The 19760-nt window shown below is 42.2% G+C and overlaps 2 protein-coding genes and 1 pseudogene across 2 annotated transcripts; 1 reads left to right on the plus strand and 2 right to left on the minus strand.

The window, feature by feature from the left end:
- Positions 1 to 252: 252 nt before the first annotated feature.
- On the minus strand, positions 253 to 10240 carry LOC110977962 (uncharacterized). Its single transcript, XM_022232514.2, has 2 exons — positions 10019 to 10240; positions 253 to 3279 (listed from the first exon to the last, which is right to left on the minus strand). The coding sequence occupies exons 1-2, from the start codon at positions 10028 to 10030 to the stop codon at positions 2446 to 2448; spliced, it is 846 nt and encodes a 281-aa protein (XP_022088206.2). The 5' UTR covers positions 10031 to 10240; the 3' UTR covers positions 253 to 2445.
- Positions 7159 to 8249, plus strand: LOC147795868 (uncharacterized). The gene is made up of 2 exons (XM_087130829.1): positions 7159 to 7628; positions 7673 to 8249. The coding sequence occupies exons 1-2, from the start codon at positions 7159 to 7161 to the stop codon at positions 8247 to 8249; spliced, it is 1047 nt and encodes a 348-aa protein (XP_086986955.1).
- A 4548-nt stretch (positions 10241 to 14788) lies between the features above and the next one.
- LOC147795869 (uncharacterized) lies at positions 14789 to 19697 on the minus strand (annotated as a pseudogene).
- Between the last annotated feature and the right edge of the window lie 63 nt (positions 19698 to 19760).

Genomic DNA, 19760 nt, shown 5'->3' on the forward strand with positions numbered 1-19760 from the left:
GCAATTTTCTTCTCAACGCGGGCGACCTTGATACAAACCGAACTTTGCTGGTTCACGAACGACTACGCATCGCTACCAACAAACTGAATACTCCCGACCAACATGGCTCTTTTTAACTGATGAGGGGGGTGCTTCTGCTCAAGGCACATAGCGTTGCCTGTAATATGGAGCAACAAAAGCTCTAACATAATGAGGCTAATATCTCATGATTTATTGAGAGTAATCACAACGAATGAACAGCCTTTAGACCCATTTAGACGTTTTTGTGCCATTTTACGCAAAGGTGGCTGGTTTATTCAACACTTCTTCCACTATTCACTACAAGCAGTCAGAACAAAACAGAGGAAACATAATAAAAATTAACATATTGGAGCGTTGTGAGAGGCCAACAGAGCTCTGAGAGGTAACCGAATGAAGGATTTAGTGGCACATTTGTCACGAGCCTGAAGTAAGTCCGGGATTTGCTGATTCTAGTGTGCAGGAAATGATTCGCCTCGCACCACCAATCAGCCCATATTTGCTCACGTACGCGGCTGGCGGTAAGCAACATATACATGGGATTAACCCTAGGATAAGCTTTAATCAGTTACGATCGCCACCTGTTTGGGAAGCTTGCCACAATTCTGGACCCACAGCCACAGCAACACCAAGCTGTAGAAACGGACAATCATTCACATCACAACCTGGTCCGGCTCATGGGACTCTGATGACACATCACCTGTACCTCGGAAACTACATTTATTCTGAAAGCATAAACTTTGCTGCTAAATCGCACCTACCTTTATCTTCTTAGTGAAAGGAAGAGCGCTGGGTCTAAACTACTTTTTCAGTTAGTTAAAGTGTATTCAGTATTTTGCTCAATTCATATTTTCAAAACAATATTCTATGGTGACTAACAATAACAGAGAAACTTTCAAGTAATTTTAAGTCATTCATTGTATCGAACGAAGATGTTTTCAACAGTCAGTTTATCACCAGCATAAAAACGTACCAGTCGTTTCGGAATCCAGTGGGGTGGGTTAAATATTGTAAGGTCAGTTTTTTCTGTTTCTATGTTTAATTTTTTTGGTGTGCGTTTCCTGCCATTGTGTACTGTAAAGTACATCCCGAAAATGATTTAAAAGAAATGAAATAGCTTCCAACCTATACCGATCGACCCTGGTGAGCCAGACATGGATTGATGCCTCATGAACTATACTTCTGCGAACAAAAACGTGGAAGAGCAACAGTTGTCGTTTCGCTGTTTCTGTGATGTCTGTGTACCACCATGCACAAGGAGAAACGCCTTCTCCTTTCTCGCTTTCCCTACTAGTGTTGCATGAACTCGACTTTGTTTTGTTGTAAATACTAGTATAGAAGGACAAAACATGATGTACACCTGTTCACTGACCCGCTATAAGTGTGGACCCCACACATGCTAAAATTATTTCTAACTGAAGTGTATTTGATACATTAAACGTTCATAGGTAATGTTTGAAACCATTTACAGCCACCTGACCTTTTTAGTTTCATCATAATACTGACGTAACACGTTCAAAAAACAAATCAGATCGTTATATTATAAAAAACTTTCAAATTTAAAAACCATTAGTCCTCTTGTATTAGTCAAGACATCATAACTAGGTTGATTAGTTAAAGAAACATTTCCAAGTGTTCGTATACTTTTTACTTATATTTTAGATAGACCAGGGTAATTGTCCGTGAGTGAAAGTGAAACTAGTCTTCTTAATGTAATGAGTGTCCACATGAAACTATTTTATAATCCAACGAAGTAAAGTGACATACCTCTTGAGAGCAGCAGTTAATCATTGGACTGGTTGACACCGCTCAAAATGTTGCTCACTTGCCGATTTTGAAGGGGAAAAATCTCTTTGCGTAATGTCAATGAGCGTGTTATAGGTTCATCTGATTACGTTAATCCTGACAGAAAATTACATCAATGATCCCAGATATCTTAAACTACCGTAACCTTTTTGATGTAAACCTCCAAATCAAAATAGACGTGCATAGTTTTGTATGACGCTACGGCAATGTTCTATTCGAGTCCATCACAGTGCAGGGCAGTCAGTCTTAAAAAGATAAGTCACAAGCTATTCAAACAATCTTTTACAAACGCATTCCTATGTAATTTTTCGCTCCAATACATATTAATTGTGTTGTGACTTGGCTTGCTGAGGGACTTTGGAAAGGATTTGTGATGGACTTGACTATAGCATTGTTCTATGGGGCAAATGGAGGGTCCTAGACTCTTTCCATAACCCCTCTTCAAAAAATCTTATGATAATTTCGGAATTTTCGTTCAAAAAGGGTTTGCTATTAGGCTAACAATATGAACAATATTAATTCCCAGAAACTATCAAAACTATGCCTTAGTTTATTTACACAGTCATAATAGCTGGCTGGGTCTTCGATAAACTAATGGCATTGGGTTTGTTCAGAGGTGCGCTACATTGCATTAATTAGAAAACCAGAGAAATATGCATATTTGCTGCCATCACTATAAATGCCACTGTTATCACCGCCAATCTCAATCCAGATCCTGTCCCCCGAAGCCAAAACGATGACTGCTGAATTACTAGCTTGGTGATGATAATTTGAATGATTATCGAAGAGCGAAAAAATGACCTTTCCGTTCTTTTTCAACCGCACATAAAGTCGTGCTCCTGTTATCAAACGCAAACAACTAACAGTAAAAAGATAGGTACCAGGTACCGAGCAAGAGAACACGCCTGATTGCGAACTATACCCATCGCCGAGATTCGTTTCGATGTTGTCAAAGATGATGACATCTCCACCATTACCTGTGAAACTGGACGTGCGGTAAGCGCTGAATGCAATGGCAGAGGGCGGTGTAGGTGTAACCAGAGTAGCATGTCCTGGCTGACCCTTTTGCCCCTTTTCACCAGGTGGTCCCTGGATTCCTGGCTCCCCTTGGTCACCTTTCTGCCCCTCACCGATATCTCCCTTCCGACCCGCAGGTCCCAGCTTTCCTGGCAGTCCATTTATCCCTGGCTCACCTTGGTCTCCCTTCTGTCCATGGTCGCCGGTGTCCCCCTTGAGTCCAGGCAGGCCAATGCCGGGGTCACCTCTGGGGCCAAGAGGTCCTTGACCTCCAGGACTTCCAGGAATCCCAGGGACGCCTGGTGCTCCGGCTTGACCTTGGAAGCACGCACTGCAACAACTTGAGGCTGCCTTTGGTTCCTCCTGGGCGAAACAGTGACTGCTGGAAAGCCACAGCGTCAGAATCAGCAACAGCATTAAGGACGGTGTTCGTTTCAGCTGCACAATTCGAACAAATAAAAGTCAAATGCCTTATCTCACGAGTACAACAAAAATGTATTCGAAAAAGGTACATAAAGGAAAATAAAGGGAATATTCCAGTTCTATGCCTTCATCCATCCTTAGCTACTGCCAATGTAATCCTTTCAAAATTGAAAAAAAAGTTTGTGCCATGTTCCATAACGTATTCTCCTACTTGGTGCGTAAGTGTGTATGATAAAAGATAAAGCTGGATTTGTCCTTACTTCTTCTATTGATTTGTTAACAAGAGTTAGTTGCTTCAATCAGTGTGGTAAAACTAGCATTCGGAGTTAATCTGTACAGAATGAACTTGTTCTGTCTTTTAAAAAGGTAAGGACATTCAGGAACAAAGAACGCTCGCAAGTCCGCGCTTCAATATGGGCATAAGCTTTTTGAATAATGAACTAGCTCATTTTAAAACACATTTCTTCCTGGTTCTTTATCCTGGTTGGCTGAAATATGGTCATGTGTGGTTCACTTATATAGGAGAGTACATGAATTTGGCTTCAGCATGACTCGACGTGCGCCTAGACATTGCGTACGCATGTCTATTCCAGAGACTAGTGCCTGGTCAGGTACTAGTCTTGACAATTTTGATTGGTTATTGCGCCTTCTAGAGGTTGTCCTAAATTGAAACAGTTCACACCTTGGAAGATGCTTTTTCCTAGTTGTACCCAGTGACTCAAAATTAGCTTGTTTCTGTCAAAATTAAAATGAACCTTCTTTTTTTGGCAATTTTTGAAGTGCTATTGAAAGTTGAATTAAAACAGTTAAAACCCTCAAAGAATGTTTTGCTAATATAAGGTGTGTTATAAAACACATATGAACTGGCCAAATTTGGTCACTAGTGCACGCTCATGCCCCCTCGAGCCTGTGATTGACCAGAGGAGAGTCCTATTTCCCCTCGGCTTTCGGCCTTGGGAACCCTTTTCTGGTCACTCACAGTCCCTCGGGGACATAGGTGTGCACTAGTGACCTCACTGCCACTCCATATGTGTATGCTATTTCTCCAAGGCGAGGGAAAATGGGATGCTGCATGGATCACCGGAGGACGCTAATTACACTGCACCTTGACGTATTGCCGTCAATATTTGTTTTGTAACACTTCTTGCACAGATTCTGCTTAGTTTGAAGTGATATTTGATCATTGGCTCTAACTACATATAACAATATGTCCATTTGATTAAGAAAATTATTGAAAGTTCACAAGCGCTTTTCCCACTTTCGGCTTCACAGAATGTTTGAACCCAGCTCTGCAGCGCTAGCGCCTTAGAAAGCGTGTGACGCACATTTGCAAACCGCAACCCAGTATACGTGTGCACACATTGACGGTGCCAATAATGTATAATTCTTTGGCTGGGGTACGCGCACAGTAGTTCCATATTCTATCTAGCGCTCAAGCATTTAATATCATTGATATCAATTATGAAGGACAGAAATGTTGTACACACTGGATTGTGTGCATGACATATTCACTTATTCAGTATTTTGGTTACAACAGGCCGTGCACAAAAGGAGGCCCGTGGGTTGCGAGGGTCGGGGTTTGAACAAAGCCCCCCGCTTGCTTCTGAGTTCCGCTTGTTGGAGTTTTTTTTTTTTTAATATATCGTAGTTTTCGGAACATACCATGGCTTATGATTCTCACTCTGAAAATGTCCCTACGGCGTAAACTCAGGGCAGCTTTTGCAGCAACATTTGAAGAATGAAATCAGTTACTAAACGCTGCACTGTGCCATGTTTTAGCCCAGCCTAGCCCGGGCCGCCGCCGCCGTCAGCCACGTGTGCAAGCAGCGCAGCGCTTCCGACGCAGGGACAAGGCAGTCATGTTTTCGTTGGTTGTTGTTTACATTAACCCCATTCGCGTGTTGGAAATGAGGGAAACCAGTCCAGAGAGACTTAATAGACTAGTAAGTGTACCAACTACTTTTCACCTCTCACAAATCGTGTGGTGTATCTGTTCTTTGTTGTCTTTTACGGTTGAGAACTCCATGTTGTTTATTATTGCACTGGTCGTTTGGTAACTGTTTAAAAGGGACTCGGAAACGTTTGCGTTAAATGACAACACTGGGTTGCGCGCTGCTTACACTAAGTCTTGAAGACTGCGTATCCGATAATGGTGGGGACCCTAATGTTGGCTACTTCGTATTTTAGCTTCTAACGTTTTGTATGGATTGGAGCCATATTTCACCTCCAGTCTCACAAAAGGTGAAATTTAATCAAACTCCAAATATTCTGATTCATAAATGTCGATTTCATTTACCCACTACAAGGATTGATGACATTTTATTTAGCCACAATTTTCCGATTTTGTTTGCCAAAATCCTAATTGAACTCTTTTGATTAAATGCGCCCCAAAACACTTTTTTTCTTTTTTAATAATTTTAGTTCAGTAAGAGGGTGTAGGTAATAATGGTTTAACAATTTTATGGAACTTCAAGTTTTTTGGGGGATTTTCTGAGATATTTATAGCATTCCACGAGCAAATTCATGCCAGGCCAATTGACAACATGCCGGGCATATTGAAAACTGAAGTTAAAAAGTATTACTTTCATTCTTCGGTCGCGACAAACATGCAACTTGTTCCAAAGCACATTTTGATAGGCCTTTGAATAAAAATATGTGTTCACAATTCCAACAATTTCACTTTGGGATTTAACGAACCCCCCTCTCTGGTTTGGCAACGGGCCTTTACAGGATAAGGGTTTATTCGGCATCATTACGTCGGACAACACACATAATTTATATACACAACTAAAGACAAAATGACAGGAGCTTCAAAAGTGAACCTAATCACTTTTGTAAACAGCCAAACAACAAATAACGATTTCCCTGTGACTCGCGTCGGCCATTTAAGTACATTAGGGATAAGTTAATTACTTTGAGATCTTAGCTGTTTTAAAATATTATTCTTTCTACCCACTGCTTCTTAATTGAAAATTCTAAGCTACTTCAATACTCGGAGATTGTATTCGTCAAATATTATTTAAAATTAATACCGTTGGTATGTTATTTAGTCTTCATCAGTTGTCAAGCATAATTGGATAAGGGGATAAAGTGCACATAGGGGGAATGTGGGGCTACTCGTCCATCGGGGCAAGTGGCCCACTCCTATAAGGATTTTGGAAGTTGTTTCTGCTCTGCTGCCCTCACTGGGCACAGCAAAGGCATGTGGCCTTTGACCTTATATGTGCTTTCTACAACTACAGAAATCGCCTATAATGGTTTGATAATGTGTTGTGTTGCTGCATCATCTTGGTTTGCTGAAGGATAACAAAAGGACCACTATTATTTGTTCTTATTTTGAAAACTCCTAAACATTTTCAAGATGTATTTTTGCGTTGGGAAGATGTTAATTTATTACGGGCAAACCGTTATATAAATTAAAATCCTAAACATTTTGTTCAGAAATTGTATGGCTCATTTCACTAGTTTGTTTTTATTTTTCAGTTGTAATATTAAGAAATGTATTTTAATGGTAATTGTGCTACAATATTGGACATTATTCATTTATAATTCCATATTGAAAATATTTGGGGCCACTAGACCACCAGTTTTGGGGGCTAGTGGTCCACATGGGCCAGTTGCCCCATTGGTGTACATGTATTAACCATTTCCGTATTTTTTTTCTCAGTAAGAGCTAAGTTATTGACTGTTCATTACAGCTACGTGTATCACCATGTGACTATATTTAATACCGTCTTGGTATTTTTGTATTTCTATAAAGTAGAATGGTGTGAATATACTGTGCATTGAAGTGCAGGCCTCAAAATAAATGGGAGGCAGACTCAATGAGGAGAGCTGTTGCTGTAGTAGTAGTTGGCAACACTTGCTACTGCATCAACAGCTCTCCTCATCGAGATGCATCAGTCTCAGTCTTCGAGATATATCAAAACAATTCAATGCTCCAAGAACAACATTGACAAGAATGTGCAGAACCTGGTAGATCAAGATGCGCCAGCGCATAAGCAAACAGTTCTCACCAAAGCTGAGGAAGACAGGCTGGCCCAATGGTGCTTGGAGAGGGAGTCTCGTCTATTTGGCGTTACCCCACAACTGGTATGTGAAACCGCATATGCCATTGTTGAGAAATCTGGCAGGTCCCATCCATTCAACAAGATCACCAAGAGGGCTGGCTACGACTGGTTGAAGCAATTCTATAAGCGGCATCCCCAGCTGACCACTACAAAGCCAGAAGCCCTCTCTGCTGCCCGTGCCAGAGCCATGAATGACGTGGTTGTGGAGCACTACTTCAAGTTGCTAGCAACCACATTAACAGAGCTACAACTGAACGACAAACCTGCACAGATTTTCAACGCAGATGAAACTGGGTTTTCGTCTATCCACAAACCACCAAGATAATTGGCCAGAAAAGAAAGAAGCAAGTTCATTCTAAGACGAGTGCTGAGCGGGGTTTTAACACCAGTGTGCTGGCATGTGCAAATGCTGTGGAAAGTGTTTGTTCCCCCTTTTTTCAGAGGGTCAAGATTATCCCCAGCCTTGACGCACAATGCTCCACCAGGGACATTATTTGGCTGCTCAGACACATCCTACATGAACTCAAAGTTCTTCTTCCAATGGATCAAGTTTTTTGCACAGCAGATCCCCCTGCCCGCCCTGTTCTCCTCATTGTCGATAGCCATGCATCCCATATTGGCCTTAATACTGTTGAGTTTGCGAAAGAAAATCAGATTGAGATGTTGTGCCTACCAGCTCACACAACTAACTGGTTGCAGCCTCTCGACCGAACAGTTCTTGGTCCATTGAAGATGGTCTATGACAGAGAATGTGCCAACTACATGAGCCAAAACCCAGGCAAAGTCGTGACAAGATATGAGTTCTCAGAGCTCTTCTGCCGAGCTTACAGTCAAGGAGCCACTATTGCGAATGCCGTTAGTTGTTTCTGGGCAACTGGAATCTCCCCTGCAGCAGTGCCAAAGGAGGCATTTTAGCCATCCAAGGCATGGGTGTTGGTCGAAACAGACGCAGAAGAAGCAGCACAGGCAGAAAGAGAGGAAATAGCAACAGAAGATACTGAGAGTGAGGCAGACACTAATCTGCAACAAGACGTCTCATTGCTGCCGAAAGAAACCCCAAACACCTCAGTATCTCAAGTGCCACGGGATATCCCCAGCACATCAAGAGCATCAACTACTACTAGGAGTAGACCCAGCTCAGCACTAGCTAGTTCATCATTAGCAGTGACTAACAGTCAGGCAAGCTTGGCACCACAGGAACAACCAAAGATTGGAAACGAGTGGCTGACAGATTTACTACCACTGCCAACAGCTGCTGTCAACAGAACTGACAATAAAAAGCGAAGACAAACAACAACATCTCGTGTAATGACAGCTGATGAAATCATACAGGGAATGAAAACCAAACAGGCACAAGAGGAACTCCGAGCCCAAGAGAAACAACAGAAGAAAAGAGAACGGTAAGGCAGCTGAAAAAAGAAAATGGCTGAAGAAAAGAAAAAAGCCCGAGAGAAGAAGAAGTGACAAAGACAGGAGAAGGGAAAAGGAAACAAATCACCAAGAAATCACGCCCTCCCACACCCTCATATGAAGGCACAGACTCTGAAGAGGAGGATATGGATGAGGAAGGCAACACGTTTTGTGCAAATAGCTGAGAAAATGCAGTCTGTAATTTGGCCTATGAATATTCTTCATACACAGGTTTTAAATGTGGTGACAATACTTTGAAATAAAATGGGGCGATTTTAAATGTCAGAACTGTTGAACTGGAATTAAAATATTTTCAAATGGGATGGAAAACCTGTTTATTACCAGCTGATTTTAGTAACAGTAATCATAATATGTATATACAACGTTCACTAGGCTGGTGAAACAAGATATCTGCGTAGTTACTGGCTCAGCTCTTATCAGAGAGGAAACTCCACAAAAAACATTTGAGCTCCGAAAGTTGTTAGCGGATAAAGAAGTGTTAATTTACAGGCAAAACGTTGGGTTGGATAACGAAAGGGATGATAAATGTAAAAAAGGAGAAACAAAAACGGCAGTACAGCGACACACCGTGTACGCTTGAAACCACGCTGATCTGCATCTCCATGAATCCTTATGAAGACCAGGGAGAATCGATCAGGATGCGTTTGCTTCTCCATTTGCCGGAAAACAGTGGATTATTGCCCATATTTGGTAACAACGGAAATTTTGCTCCTTCTTTGTATGTCAAAAAGTATGATAAAACGATGGCATTTGGCGTCGGTACAAGTGGCGTTATAACAAATCAGGAACAGTAAATTGTAAATTATTGAATATTTGCTTTCAGTACCCCTTGAATAATGGCCACAGTCCAGGCCCCCCTTTCGGGTTGATCTCAATGAAGTCCCCAGTAAAATCAGATCTAAAGTTGGCACTTGCTAATAACTATCACAGGGTGACTATCATCACGCAATGCCGGGGTTTAAAACGGACGGAGTACCTTTACCATGCACTTTCCCTCTTTTGGTGACCTTTAACGGTGCAATATTGTTGCAGTGAGCAGGCGTTAGACAGGCTTGTTCTTTTGCAAGAACATGTATGGTTTGGGCAACGTCACTTCTTAATAGACGTATTTATCTCAAATTACCCTAAACGTGCTGCCTATTATACCTAATAACTCATCAGTCCCTCCTTGCCGACATCAGTATAAGAATAAAACGGATGTGAAACCTAAATATCCTGTCTAACCGAATGAGTAATTCAATACACAATCTTACCAGTGACACCATGGCGAGCACTTCATATAGCTCCAGGAACGTCAAGATCAGCTTTATAATAGGAAGAAACACCAAGGTAGAGAAAATATGTCTTTCCAGTTAGCTGTCTTGCATGCAATTTTGTCGAGAGGACTTTCTGAAACCATAGCATTTACTGCAATAGGTACTTCTACCCGCTGGAGTGAACTATATATCTGCTTTGATACTGCCTCAGTTGGGAAATTCTTGGGACATATTTTACCAAATACAGTTCTCTTGAAGATACACTCGAGTATGGCACGCAAAATTAAAACTCAGTCCAAAGTAGAAATATCGCTATTTTTGTGAGGTGTAACCAGCATTTGATTTAAAAAAGGTACAAAATCACCAGAGACAAAGATAAAATTGCCTTGTTCTTAAAGAGATATCACTAAAAGAGCAAGAAGACTGTTAATAAAACAGAGATGCGTTTGGATTAAATGTTTAATATGCACACCATACCCGAGACCAAACTCAAACATGCTGTTATGAGCGCAGTGTTCGACCGTTTACTACCAGACCGATACACATTTACAGTTGTGCCCTAGCATTAATAACCTGCGGTTTAACAGAATATTGTCACATGTATTCCTTTTTAGAACTCTTTTCTCTACAGTTTCTGTTCTTTCCAGTCGTTTATAATGTCAACAATTCTCATTTCTATCAAAGGTTTCTAAAATCATTTCCATTTGGATGACTTTATTCACAGTTTCACTCATGGTATAGCGGAAATAGTGCGTCAATTAACATATAGTATCAAAGTCACTCGCCGCATGATTCCTTTCCAATAGCCCTGAATAGCTCTGAAATGGCCTTATATCACTTGCATTATGCCCTTTTCTTATTGATTATAAATTCTATGCAAAACCTGTTGGCGAGGTCGTGCCCACGTGGCTGTTATAAAGTAAACAAGAAGTAACATGTTCATCTGTGCAGACGATCGTACAGGGGTATCGGGCCTACGGACAACCAAAATCCTTTTAAAATCAGGCTGTGAACCCAGGCTGACACCGATCAATTAGAAGTCACTGGTTAGACAAGTGTGGTTCAGCCTCGAGCAACCAAGGAAAACCTGTTTTGGGAATGGAAGACTTCAGAGATGAAGTTGGTACTGTCCACAGGTCACAGGTTCTTTCACCAAAACGGACTAAGAGGTTGCAGAGCTCGAAAGAAGCACATGTCCAACAATACCAGGCTGAAACAAGCAAGAAAGGATGAGGAAGAAGACGGGGATTTTTGACGGGCGGAATGTCCTTTTGCCTGATGAAAACAAGATGGAATTTGTAGGAAATTGTCAGGACAGTCCCAGACGCGAAATACGCATTTTCTTTTTCTTGTTTAATTATACTTCGCAAAATAGCCCTAACAAAGTAAATGGTTTCATTCCCGTAAATACCAGGCATTTCACAGTAGAGCGCCTAAAAGGTTTTCAACGCGCTGACAAATCACAGTGAGCGAAATCTGTCGACCCAATGCGCGTTTGGAAAAGGTCGACAGATTTCGAGCGTTGTGATTGGCCAACGCAGTGCTAACTCTTGGAGGCGCACTATTGTGAACCACCTGTATTAACCAATGGCTTTTATTTGAATTTCGCGCGCATATGTATCTTAGCCACTAGTGTTCTGTCCCAGCACGATCAGGCGTAAATGATGCCAGCAAGAGACGCATTTTCTGTTGTAAAGGAATTATCTAACCGTTCGGCCATGAAACATTGTTGTGTTTTTGTTCGTGTTGAAGTCCAGCTCTACTTCCGTGATTCCTATTGTTATCTGTACATACTAGACGCTTTTCTAATAGTGAATTTAAGGTAGTGAGAGATGAGTGTGACGCAGTAAGATTTCGATCGCAGGACAAAAACATCTCGAGTGTATGAGCTGAGTTATTGGGTATGATAGAGCGGTATCCCTGATGCAGCAGGTTCAGATCGGTCGGTAAATATCAGTCCCGGTATGATCGGGGTGAAATTGGCAAAATCAGAGCGATAAGATCCTAACTGCTGGTCCCGATTTTCTTGTAACACTTAGCCCGGAAACCTAAGTCTTAAGATAGATCTCGGTGGGATAACCGTATGTTTTCGTTGATTTGTGACTTGACAAAATTGGGCACGAAACGGCGATAGTACCCCACTAACCCTAAAAAGGATCTGACTTCCTTCTTTGTAGTAGGTCTTTTCGCGTTTAAGATTGCCTCTACTTTACCTGGCTGAGGTTGAAGACTGCCTCCACCAACCACGTGGCCTAGGAAATCAATCTCATTAAATCCTATGAAGCACTTTGTGGGACGGGCTGTCAAACCAGCTGACCTAAGTCTAGCAAGAACATTGCTATAAGTATATACCTGTTTCCTCGATCAGTGACGGGAGTGATAGGACCCACTAGATCCACTGCAACACGACGGAATGGCGTGTCAATTAAAGGCATCTCTCCAAGTGGCGCCTTCACGATGCTCCGCTTAGCCACCGTTCGCTGGCAAACATCGCAGGAAATACAATAGCGATGGACATCTCCATTTACCCCTGGCCAATAAAACTTCGAAGTCACTCTGTCGGTAGTGCGACGAGTTCCCATGTGCCCTGCCATCGGGGAATCATGGGCGACTTTCACAACGTAGTTCCTGTAGGGACCTGGAACAACCAACTGCTTGAAAGTTTTACCTTTGTTTATTCTGGGTGAAGAAAATTCACGACACAACAAGCCATCTCTTACCCAGTAACGGGTTGAATTTCCGCGGCTTGATACCTTGACCTCCTTAGTCGTTGCTGCCTTCCAAAGGTTCTTGAGAGTCTCATCTTCCCTCTGAGCTCTTTGAAGTTCGTCTCTAGATACTGGAACCCCATATGCTGCTCCACCCAGAGCAGTCTTGAGTGGTTGCAATGGCTTCAACTTCTTCAGCTTCTGGGCTCTGGTTTCGACAGCACTGGCCTCAAACACGTGACTCTTCTCCTGCTCTGCAATATCTGCTGGTGCCCACAATGGATCAGGATCTGCAGGGTCTCTTGCTAAAGGAATGTTTCCAATGGTTACGTCATACAATGGTTTCAACATACATATCGCTTTGACAGTACCTGAATAAAATGGTGTGTCCAAGGCAACCTCTGCAACTGGGCATGTTCTAACTGTACCATCTAGGAAAACACACTTCTGCAGCAGATTAGTAAGTTGACTGTCTTGCACCAAGTCTCTCCTAACTACAACTGTGCTACAACCTGAATCTCGAAGGACCAAGACCTTTTTTGTCCCATGTATCCCTCTTTTACTGGCATCCTATCCCCATCAGTACATGCTGCACTTACCACTGGAAGAGTATGACCACATGATAAAGTTACATCTTCTCCTGAAATAGGATTGCCGCAGCTGCACAATGATGGACCAGAATGGTCTCTGAGAAGCAAATACGTCGCCACTGTCTCAGCCGGTGTTGAAGCATTCTTCATTGACGACTCTGTTTCTCGAGTAGTTGACTCTGTAAGTACACTTGCAGCTGGTTTAGCACTACTACTGCCCTGAGTTGGATTACACCGTCGACTAAAACAGTCACGAGCAATGTGTCCAACTTTACCACACTTATGACATGTGCGGGAATCTCGCCAAGACCTGGTAAGTTTATCAGAACTTTTGGGTTGCACCTGTGGTTGAGATTGATTTGGATGCTGATTAGGCCTGGTCTTGTTATTGCCAAATATTGGTGATTTTCTATCTGGCTTAGATCGATGAGCCTCAACATATCGATCTGCGATACGTACGAGTTCTTTTAAGTCTTTTGGCTGACGTTCCTTCAAAAATATGCTCAAATCTTTACCACAAACTCTGTGAATCTGTTCTTTCAAGAGCAAATCAACCAATCCATCAAATGACTTTGGAACTCCAGCAACTTCAACCCAACGGATTAAATAATGTTTGATATGATCACAGAATTGAGTGTAGGTCTCACCACTGTCAAGGCGGGTTGATCTAAATTTGATTCTAAAGCCCTCTTCAGTGAGTTGATAGGCATACAGCAGTGCTGCTTTTAGTGCCTTATACTCTATGGCCTTACTGGCAGGTAAACGAATATAAACCTCTAGTGCCTTACCTGTAAGAAGAGCACATAAAGACGTTGCCCAATCTGTCTCGGGCCATTTCATAGCAGTCGCAAATCTTTCAAATCTCATCAAGTAAGAATCCATTTCATCCTTCCCATCGCAAAATTTTGGTAACTTTGGGAATTTAGGACTAGGATGGTGAGTATCTGTATCGTTATCCTTACCTTCATGCATTATCTCTGCTTGTTTAAGCTCCAACTCTTTCATAGTTCTTTCATGATCGCGTTTTTTCTGTCTTTCTTCCATCTCTAACGCTTCTCTTTCTCTACGCTCCGCAATTTCAAACTTCTTAGCCTCTCTTTCTTCTTCTATCGCTCTTCTTTTCTCCATTTGCTCTTCGCGCTGCTGAACAAAACGCAACAGCTGCTCACCTTCCAAGTTGAGCTCCCTGCCTAACTCTAAAAGCTGTTCAAATTCCATGGCGCCCTGCACAATTTCGCCTGCGCGAAACAACCTATGAGTTATATTCAGCGAACACGACGGTCTACACTCGATACTACGATCAAATGCGAAGGTACGTTTGTCACCGAGTACCAGAACAAGGAGGCAAGCTGTAACCAAGACTGTAGAGACAAAGGGTATTTTTACCACCATCTTACAACAACTAAGCCAAAACAATACATGTATCCTGATTGGCTTTCACAGAAACCATCATATTGTGAGACAGCAACCATAGGCAAAAAGATTCTCATCATCGTACATTATTCGCACATATTCCTAAGTCGACTGAAGGGCTACATTTCTAGTTTTATGACCGAGTGTACTGGATAATTAAACCAAGTAGAGAAAACATATGCCTCTTCTAATTTAGTGCGAGAGGTCCTTTTCTAATATTTTTTTATTTTCCCGGACCAGCCCCCAAATTGTCACAAGCCCGGATCCCCCTACCCTCTGACACGCAATGTGTGCACGGTAAATTATGCAGTACACTCAAGCAGATAATTTGACTTCAAAATTCAATGAAAACTAATTTATTTATAAATATACAAACCACAAAAACAATACACTGAAGGGGGAGCAAAATGCAGAAAATCAACAGTTTAAAAACAAAATGGGTTTCATAGAAACTAGAAGGCTGGTGGGCTGGTTAATAGTTACCACTAGCCCAAATTCGGACAGTTCACAGGGAGAGTTGGTCAATTGTCCCATGCGCCGCTGTTACATGATTCTCAGCCGATCCTTTTAGGATGATGCAGGTGAGTCAGGGCTGGACTTAGCAGACCAACAGGCAGGTAGGTAGCCGTGTCCCCCTGCTGCAGACTTGCTGTTCCTATCCAGCCAATGCAGGACCTGGCTTGATCGTGTCTCGGAACTCAATAAGGTCCACTTACAGGAGCTCCGACTCCGTAATAAGGAGCCAGTATATACTGGCTCCTGAGGTCTTACAGCACACTGCAAATTGTCACAGCCTGCCCTTCCTCTTTAAACTTTTCTCCTGAAAATTTGGGGAAGCAAATCGCTCTCCCAAGTTATGGCTACCGCCAACACTGGATTTTCAATCCACATTAACAAGGTTAAAAGGCTTAATACAATTCTGGCTTGAGAGCTATCGCACCACAGGCCTGTCAGTGTGTGACACACAGAACCACACCCCAGTATTTAAGGCTATCACTGCTGGACAACGCTTCAGTGAGCAGGCACTATAAAACACTATTCAGGTCCCCATGCCTGGTGTGTACCCATGCAGGTGTGAACCATACAGGACCCTACCTTACTTTGCATAAAAGGGCATATAAGGAAAATTGGCCAACTTGGCAACATACAGTTTGTGTCTTCAAATTAATCAAACACTTGGCGTAAAATATCATTGACTTGTGACAAGAACGTACAATATTGATATCTCTATTAGAATTAGAGATATCTCTATTAGGAATAGAGAGATCTCTGTTAGGAATAGAGATATCTCTGTTAGGAATAGAGATATCTCTGTTAGGAAGAGAGATATCTCTGTTAGGAAGAGATATCTCTGTTAGGAATAGAGATATCTCTGTTAGGAATAGAGATATCTTCATTCCTAATACAGATACCTCTATTAAGAATAGACATTCTGTGCACGCAGATTGAATACTAACTTTGCACGCAATAGGAAAGAGAGGGGAATAGGTGGCAATTTGACTTCAACCAGTCCATGAGTAAGCTGCTAAGCGAGGCACTTGACGACCAAGCCAACGCCCTTTCCATTATAAAAATGCCAAGGATTCGATTGCTGCAGGACAGAAACTGAAAGAAGTAGCTGAGCAGAGCGAGCATATGGTGAGACAACCGTTTCGGAATACGAAACAAATAAACTGGCGTCAGATGAAGACGATGGAAAGCAAATTCAAAGGGCCGAAGCACGTGTTATAGAAGGAAAATAAAAAAGAAGCAAGCTACCAACTGACGTCAAAGAGCTTGAAGAAGGAGTGCAATAGCGGCCAGATTCTTGTCTCTACTAGCACTGCTCCTTTCACTTTTCAGCCTTTTTGTGGCATCCAGATAATCAAACAGGGCAGGGAAGTTACTTTTTCATCGGCAGATTTGGGCACTGGAAGGAAAGCTGCCCATCACGACAACAGCAGTTCCAAGGCAAAAACACAACCAAGCAAGCTGCAGCAAACCCCTAATGTAGTTAAATCTAATGTCAAGTATGATTGGCCTCTTATAATGTCGTTTGACAAAGTATGGAAGAAAATCTAGATTCAGATTTGCTAATAGAAGAGAATCCTGCTCTTTCTGAGCAAAATCAGGGAAGTCGGGCAATCAAAAGTGGTCGATTAATTAAGAAACCATGCACTCTTTTGGCGCCATATTGCAACCCTGCGTTTGTTAAGGATACTGTCCAAAATGATTGCGTAATTCCCCCGGCTCAATTTGCTAAAAACAAGAAGTCAGCTTTTACCCATCACGCCTTTGTCTCAAAGGTGGTATCAGAGCTATTAAGCTTGGGCTCAGTTGAAATTTGCCCGAGACAGCCACATATCGTTAACCCACTTTCAGTTTCTACTCATAACAGGGAATGAGTTACATATACGGAAAATACTAATGTTCCCTTTAAATGTTATAACAGCCTTCAGAGAGTGATAACATGTCCTAAAAAGTGAAATTTTGTTTTAAAAATTCCAAAGAATTTACTTGAAAACCACTTAGGGTTTGTTTTTTTCAGACAAGTTCCATCGGTTTGTGCACAGGGCCTGTTGTCCATATATGGAACTCTTGCCGTATGAGGATATCCACAACGCCCAAAACTTCCTCAGGAAAGCAGGTTTCATTTTCGAATTTCATCTAAAGTGTTACCACCATGTGGACATACACCCCAGTCACAGACAGCTTTTAAGGTTTGCGTGGGACCTAGAACGTAAAACAACATATTTTCGATTCAAGTGCCTGCCATTTGGTCTCAGTTTTGCCCCCTTTATCTTCACTTCAATTGTCCAACCATTGGTCAAAAAATGTGGGAGTGAATGTAAACGCATTAGTTTATGGTTTAGGGCGTGCCAGCACTGATCTGGAGGCAAAACCAGCCAGTTATGACATAAGAACGGATCTTATTGCCTCAGGATTTGTCCCGAATGAGCAGAAGTCACAGTGGGAACCATTTCAAACATTGGAATGGCGAGGGTGCAACATTCACCTAAACTTAGGTTTTCTTTTTATAGAGTACCAGACAGGAGAAATTTAGCTATTCACAACGAAATTGCGAGAATTTTACAGGATCCCTCAACGACCAAGGCAAGAGTTTTGGCGAGGGTTGCAGGCAAGATTCCATCTACAGTCTAGCAGTAAGAGATATATCTAGACTCATGACCAAGGCCGTGCATGTGTGCATGAAGTCTACAATATTCAGGACTCTTATGTTGTACTGTCTACTCAGGCTTTGAATGAACTTAATTCCTGGCAAGAAAATATTTGCAATCTAAACAGTGCACCTATCGACCGAAACCGAAAGCCTCCAAGACATTCGGATGCAAGTAGTTCAGGATTTGGTAGGTGTGTTGTAGAAGTAGCAAGTTAATGTGCACAGGTAAGTTGGACCACGGACCACCACATTGAGAAAAACAAAAGTTCTACACGGAGAGATCTAAAGTAGAAATGGTTATGTTATTATCGCGAGGAAATTAGCTAAACATAGAATGAAAAGGTTTACAGACAAGCAAGCTGAAACCAAACTAACCATGAGCAGCAGTATGAAAGACGATTTGCACTATTTTCACTATTTGTTTATGGCAAAACATTTCACTCAATGTAAAATGGATTCCAAGGACTGCGAACGAAAGCGCTGATTGCACCAGTAGAATTGTGGATGCTGATGATTGGGCTGTCTCTGATACAGTTTTCAATCAATATGAGGAAATGTGGGGATTGCACACCATAAACAAGTTCGCCACGCTTCCCACTCAGAAAAGAGGAAAAAAAGATAAATTACGGGACAGTGAGAAGCCGTTGGCTGCAATTCTCGCAGTGTGCATAATCATTGAAATTTCGTACAATTATTTTCATGCAAATGGTTCCCTCTGTAATAATAAATGAAATCAGCCATTGATAACCAGCGATGCAACCATACCCCTAAATAGATAGCCTACAGCTCATGATTAACGATCTCAATTAACTCCCAAAGAAGCAAGCTTAGGTTGCTAGATGCAGCATAGATGCTTTCAGTAACAATTTCATCGGCCATTTTCAAGGTAGCTTTACACTCGAAATATAAGAAAGCCAGAGAAAAAAGAATACCTGCTTGAATCAATGTAAATTCCTCTGTTATTACTGCCAAACTCAAGCCAGATTCTATCTCCTGGAGCCAGAATAATTACTGCTGAGTTGTCACCAGTATAAAGACTGAAAAGACAAGCTGACCGTTCTTTTTCAGCTTAATGTAAGGTCGCAATGTGGACGCAATTCTTTCTAAGCTGGTTGTGAAGAAGTAAGCTCTAGGTACAAAGCATGTAAACACTAAACACGCCTGATTGTGGACTGTAACCATCGCCAAGATTCGTCTTGATGTTGCCAAAGATGATGATATCGCCAACATTGCCTGTGACACTCGATATCCGGTAAGCACTGGATGCAATAGCAGAGGGCGGTGTCGGTGTAGCCAGGGTAACATCTGCTAGGTGACCCTTTTGTCCCTTTTCACCAGGTAGCCCAGGATTCCTGGCTTCCCCGGTCACCTTTTTGCCACTCACCGTTGTTTCCCTTTCGCCCTGCAGGTCCCAGTTTTCCAGGAAGTCATTGTATCCCTGGCTTGCCTTGGTCTCCCTATCTGTCTTTGGTCGCCAGTGTCCCCCTTAGGTCCAGACAGAGGGGTCACTTCTTGGGCCAAGAGGTCCTTGACCTCCAGGGTTTCCAGGAATCCCGGGGACGCCAGGCGTACCGGCCGGTCCTTGGAAGCACAAACTACAGCAACTTGAAGCTCCTGTTAATTCATCCCGGGCGAAACAATGACAGTAGGACTGTTGCAAATAGCCCCGCTAGCTGTTTGTACTTCTGAAAGAGAAAAAGTGCATGAATTCCCACTAGCCATCCCCCATTTCCTTTACAGATCACCCCTTCCCGGATTCATCTGGCAAAATATAATTAGCTATAAAATCTCACCTGTACCACCATCTTCATTTCTGTTTTAAATGCTCCCTATATATAAGTGACCGATTGCAGTTGGCAAGTAAGCAA

This window comes from Acanthaster planci, linkage group LG20, assembly GCF_054643075.1.
Source record: "Acanthaster planci isolate LZ-2023a linkage group LG20, COTS_SCS, whole genome shotgun sequence".
In the NCBI taxonomy this organism is placed as follows: domain Eukaryota; kingdom Metazoa; phylum Echinodermata; class Asteroidea; order Valvatida; family Acanthasteridae; genus Acanthaster; species Acanthaster planci.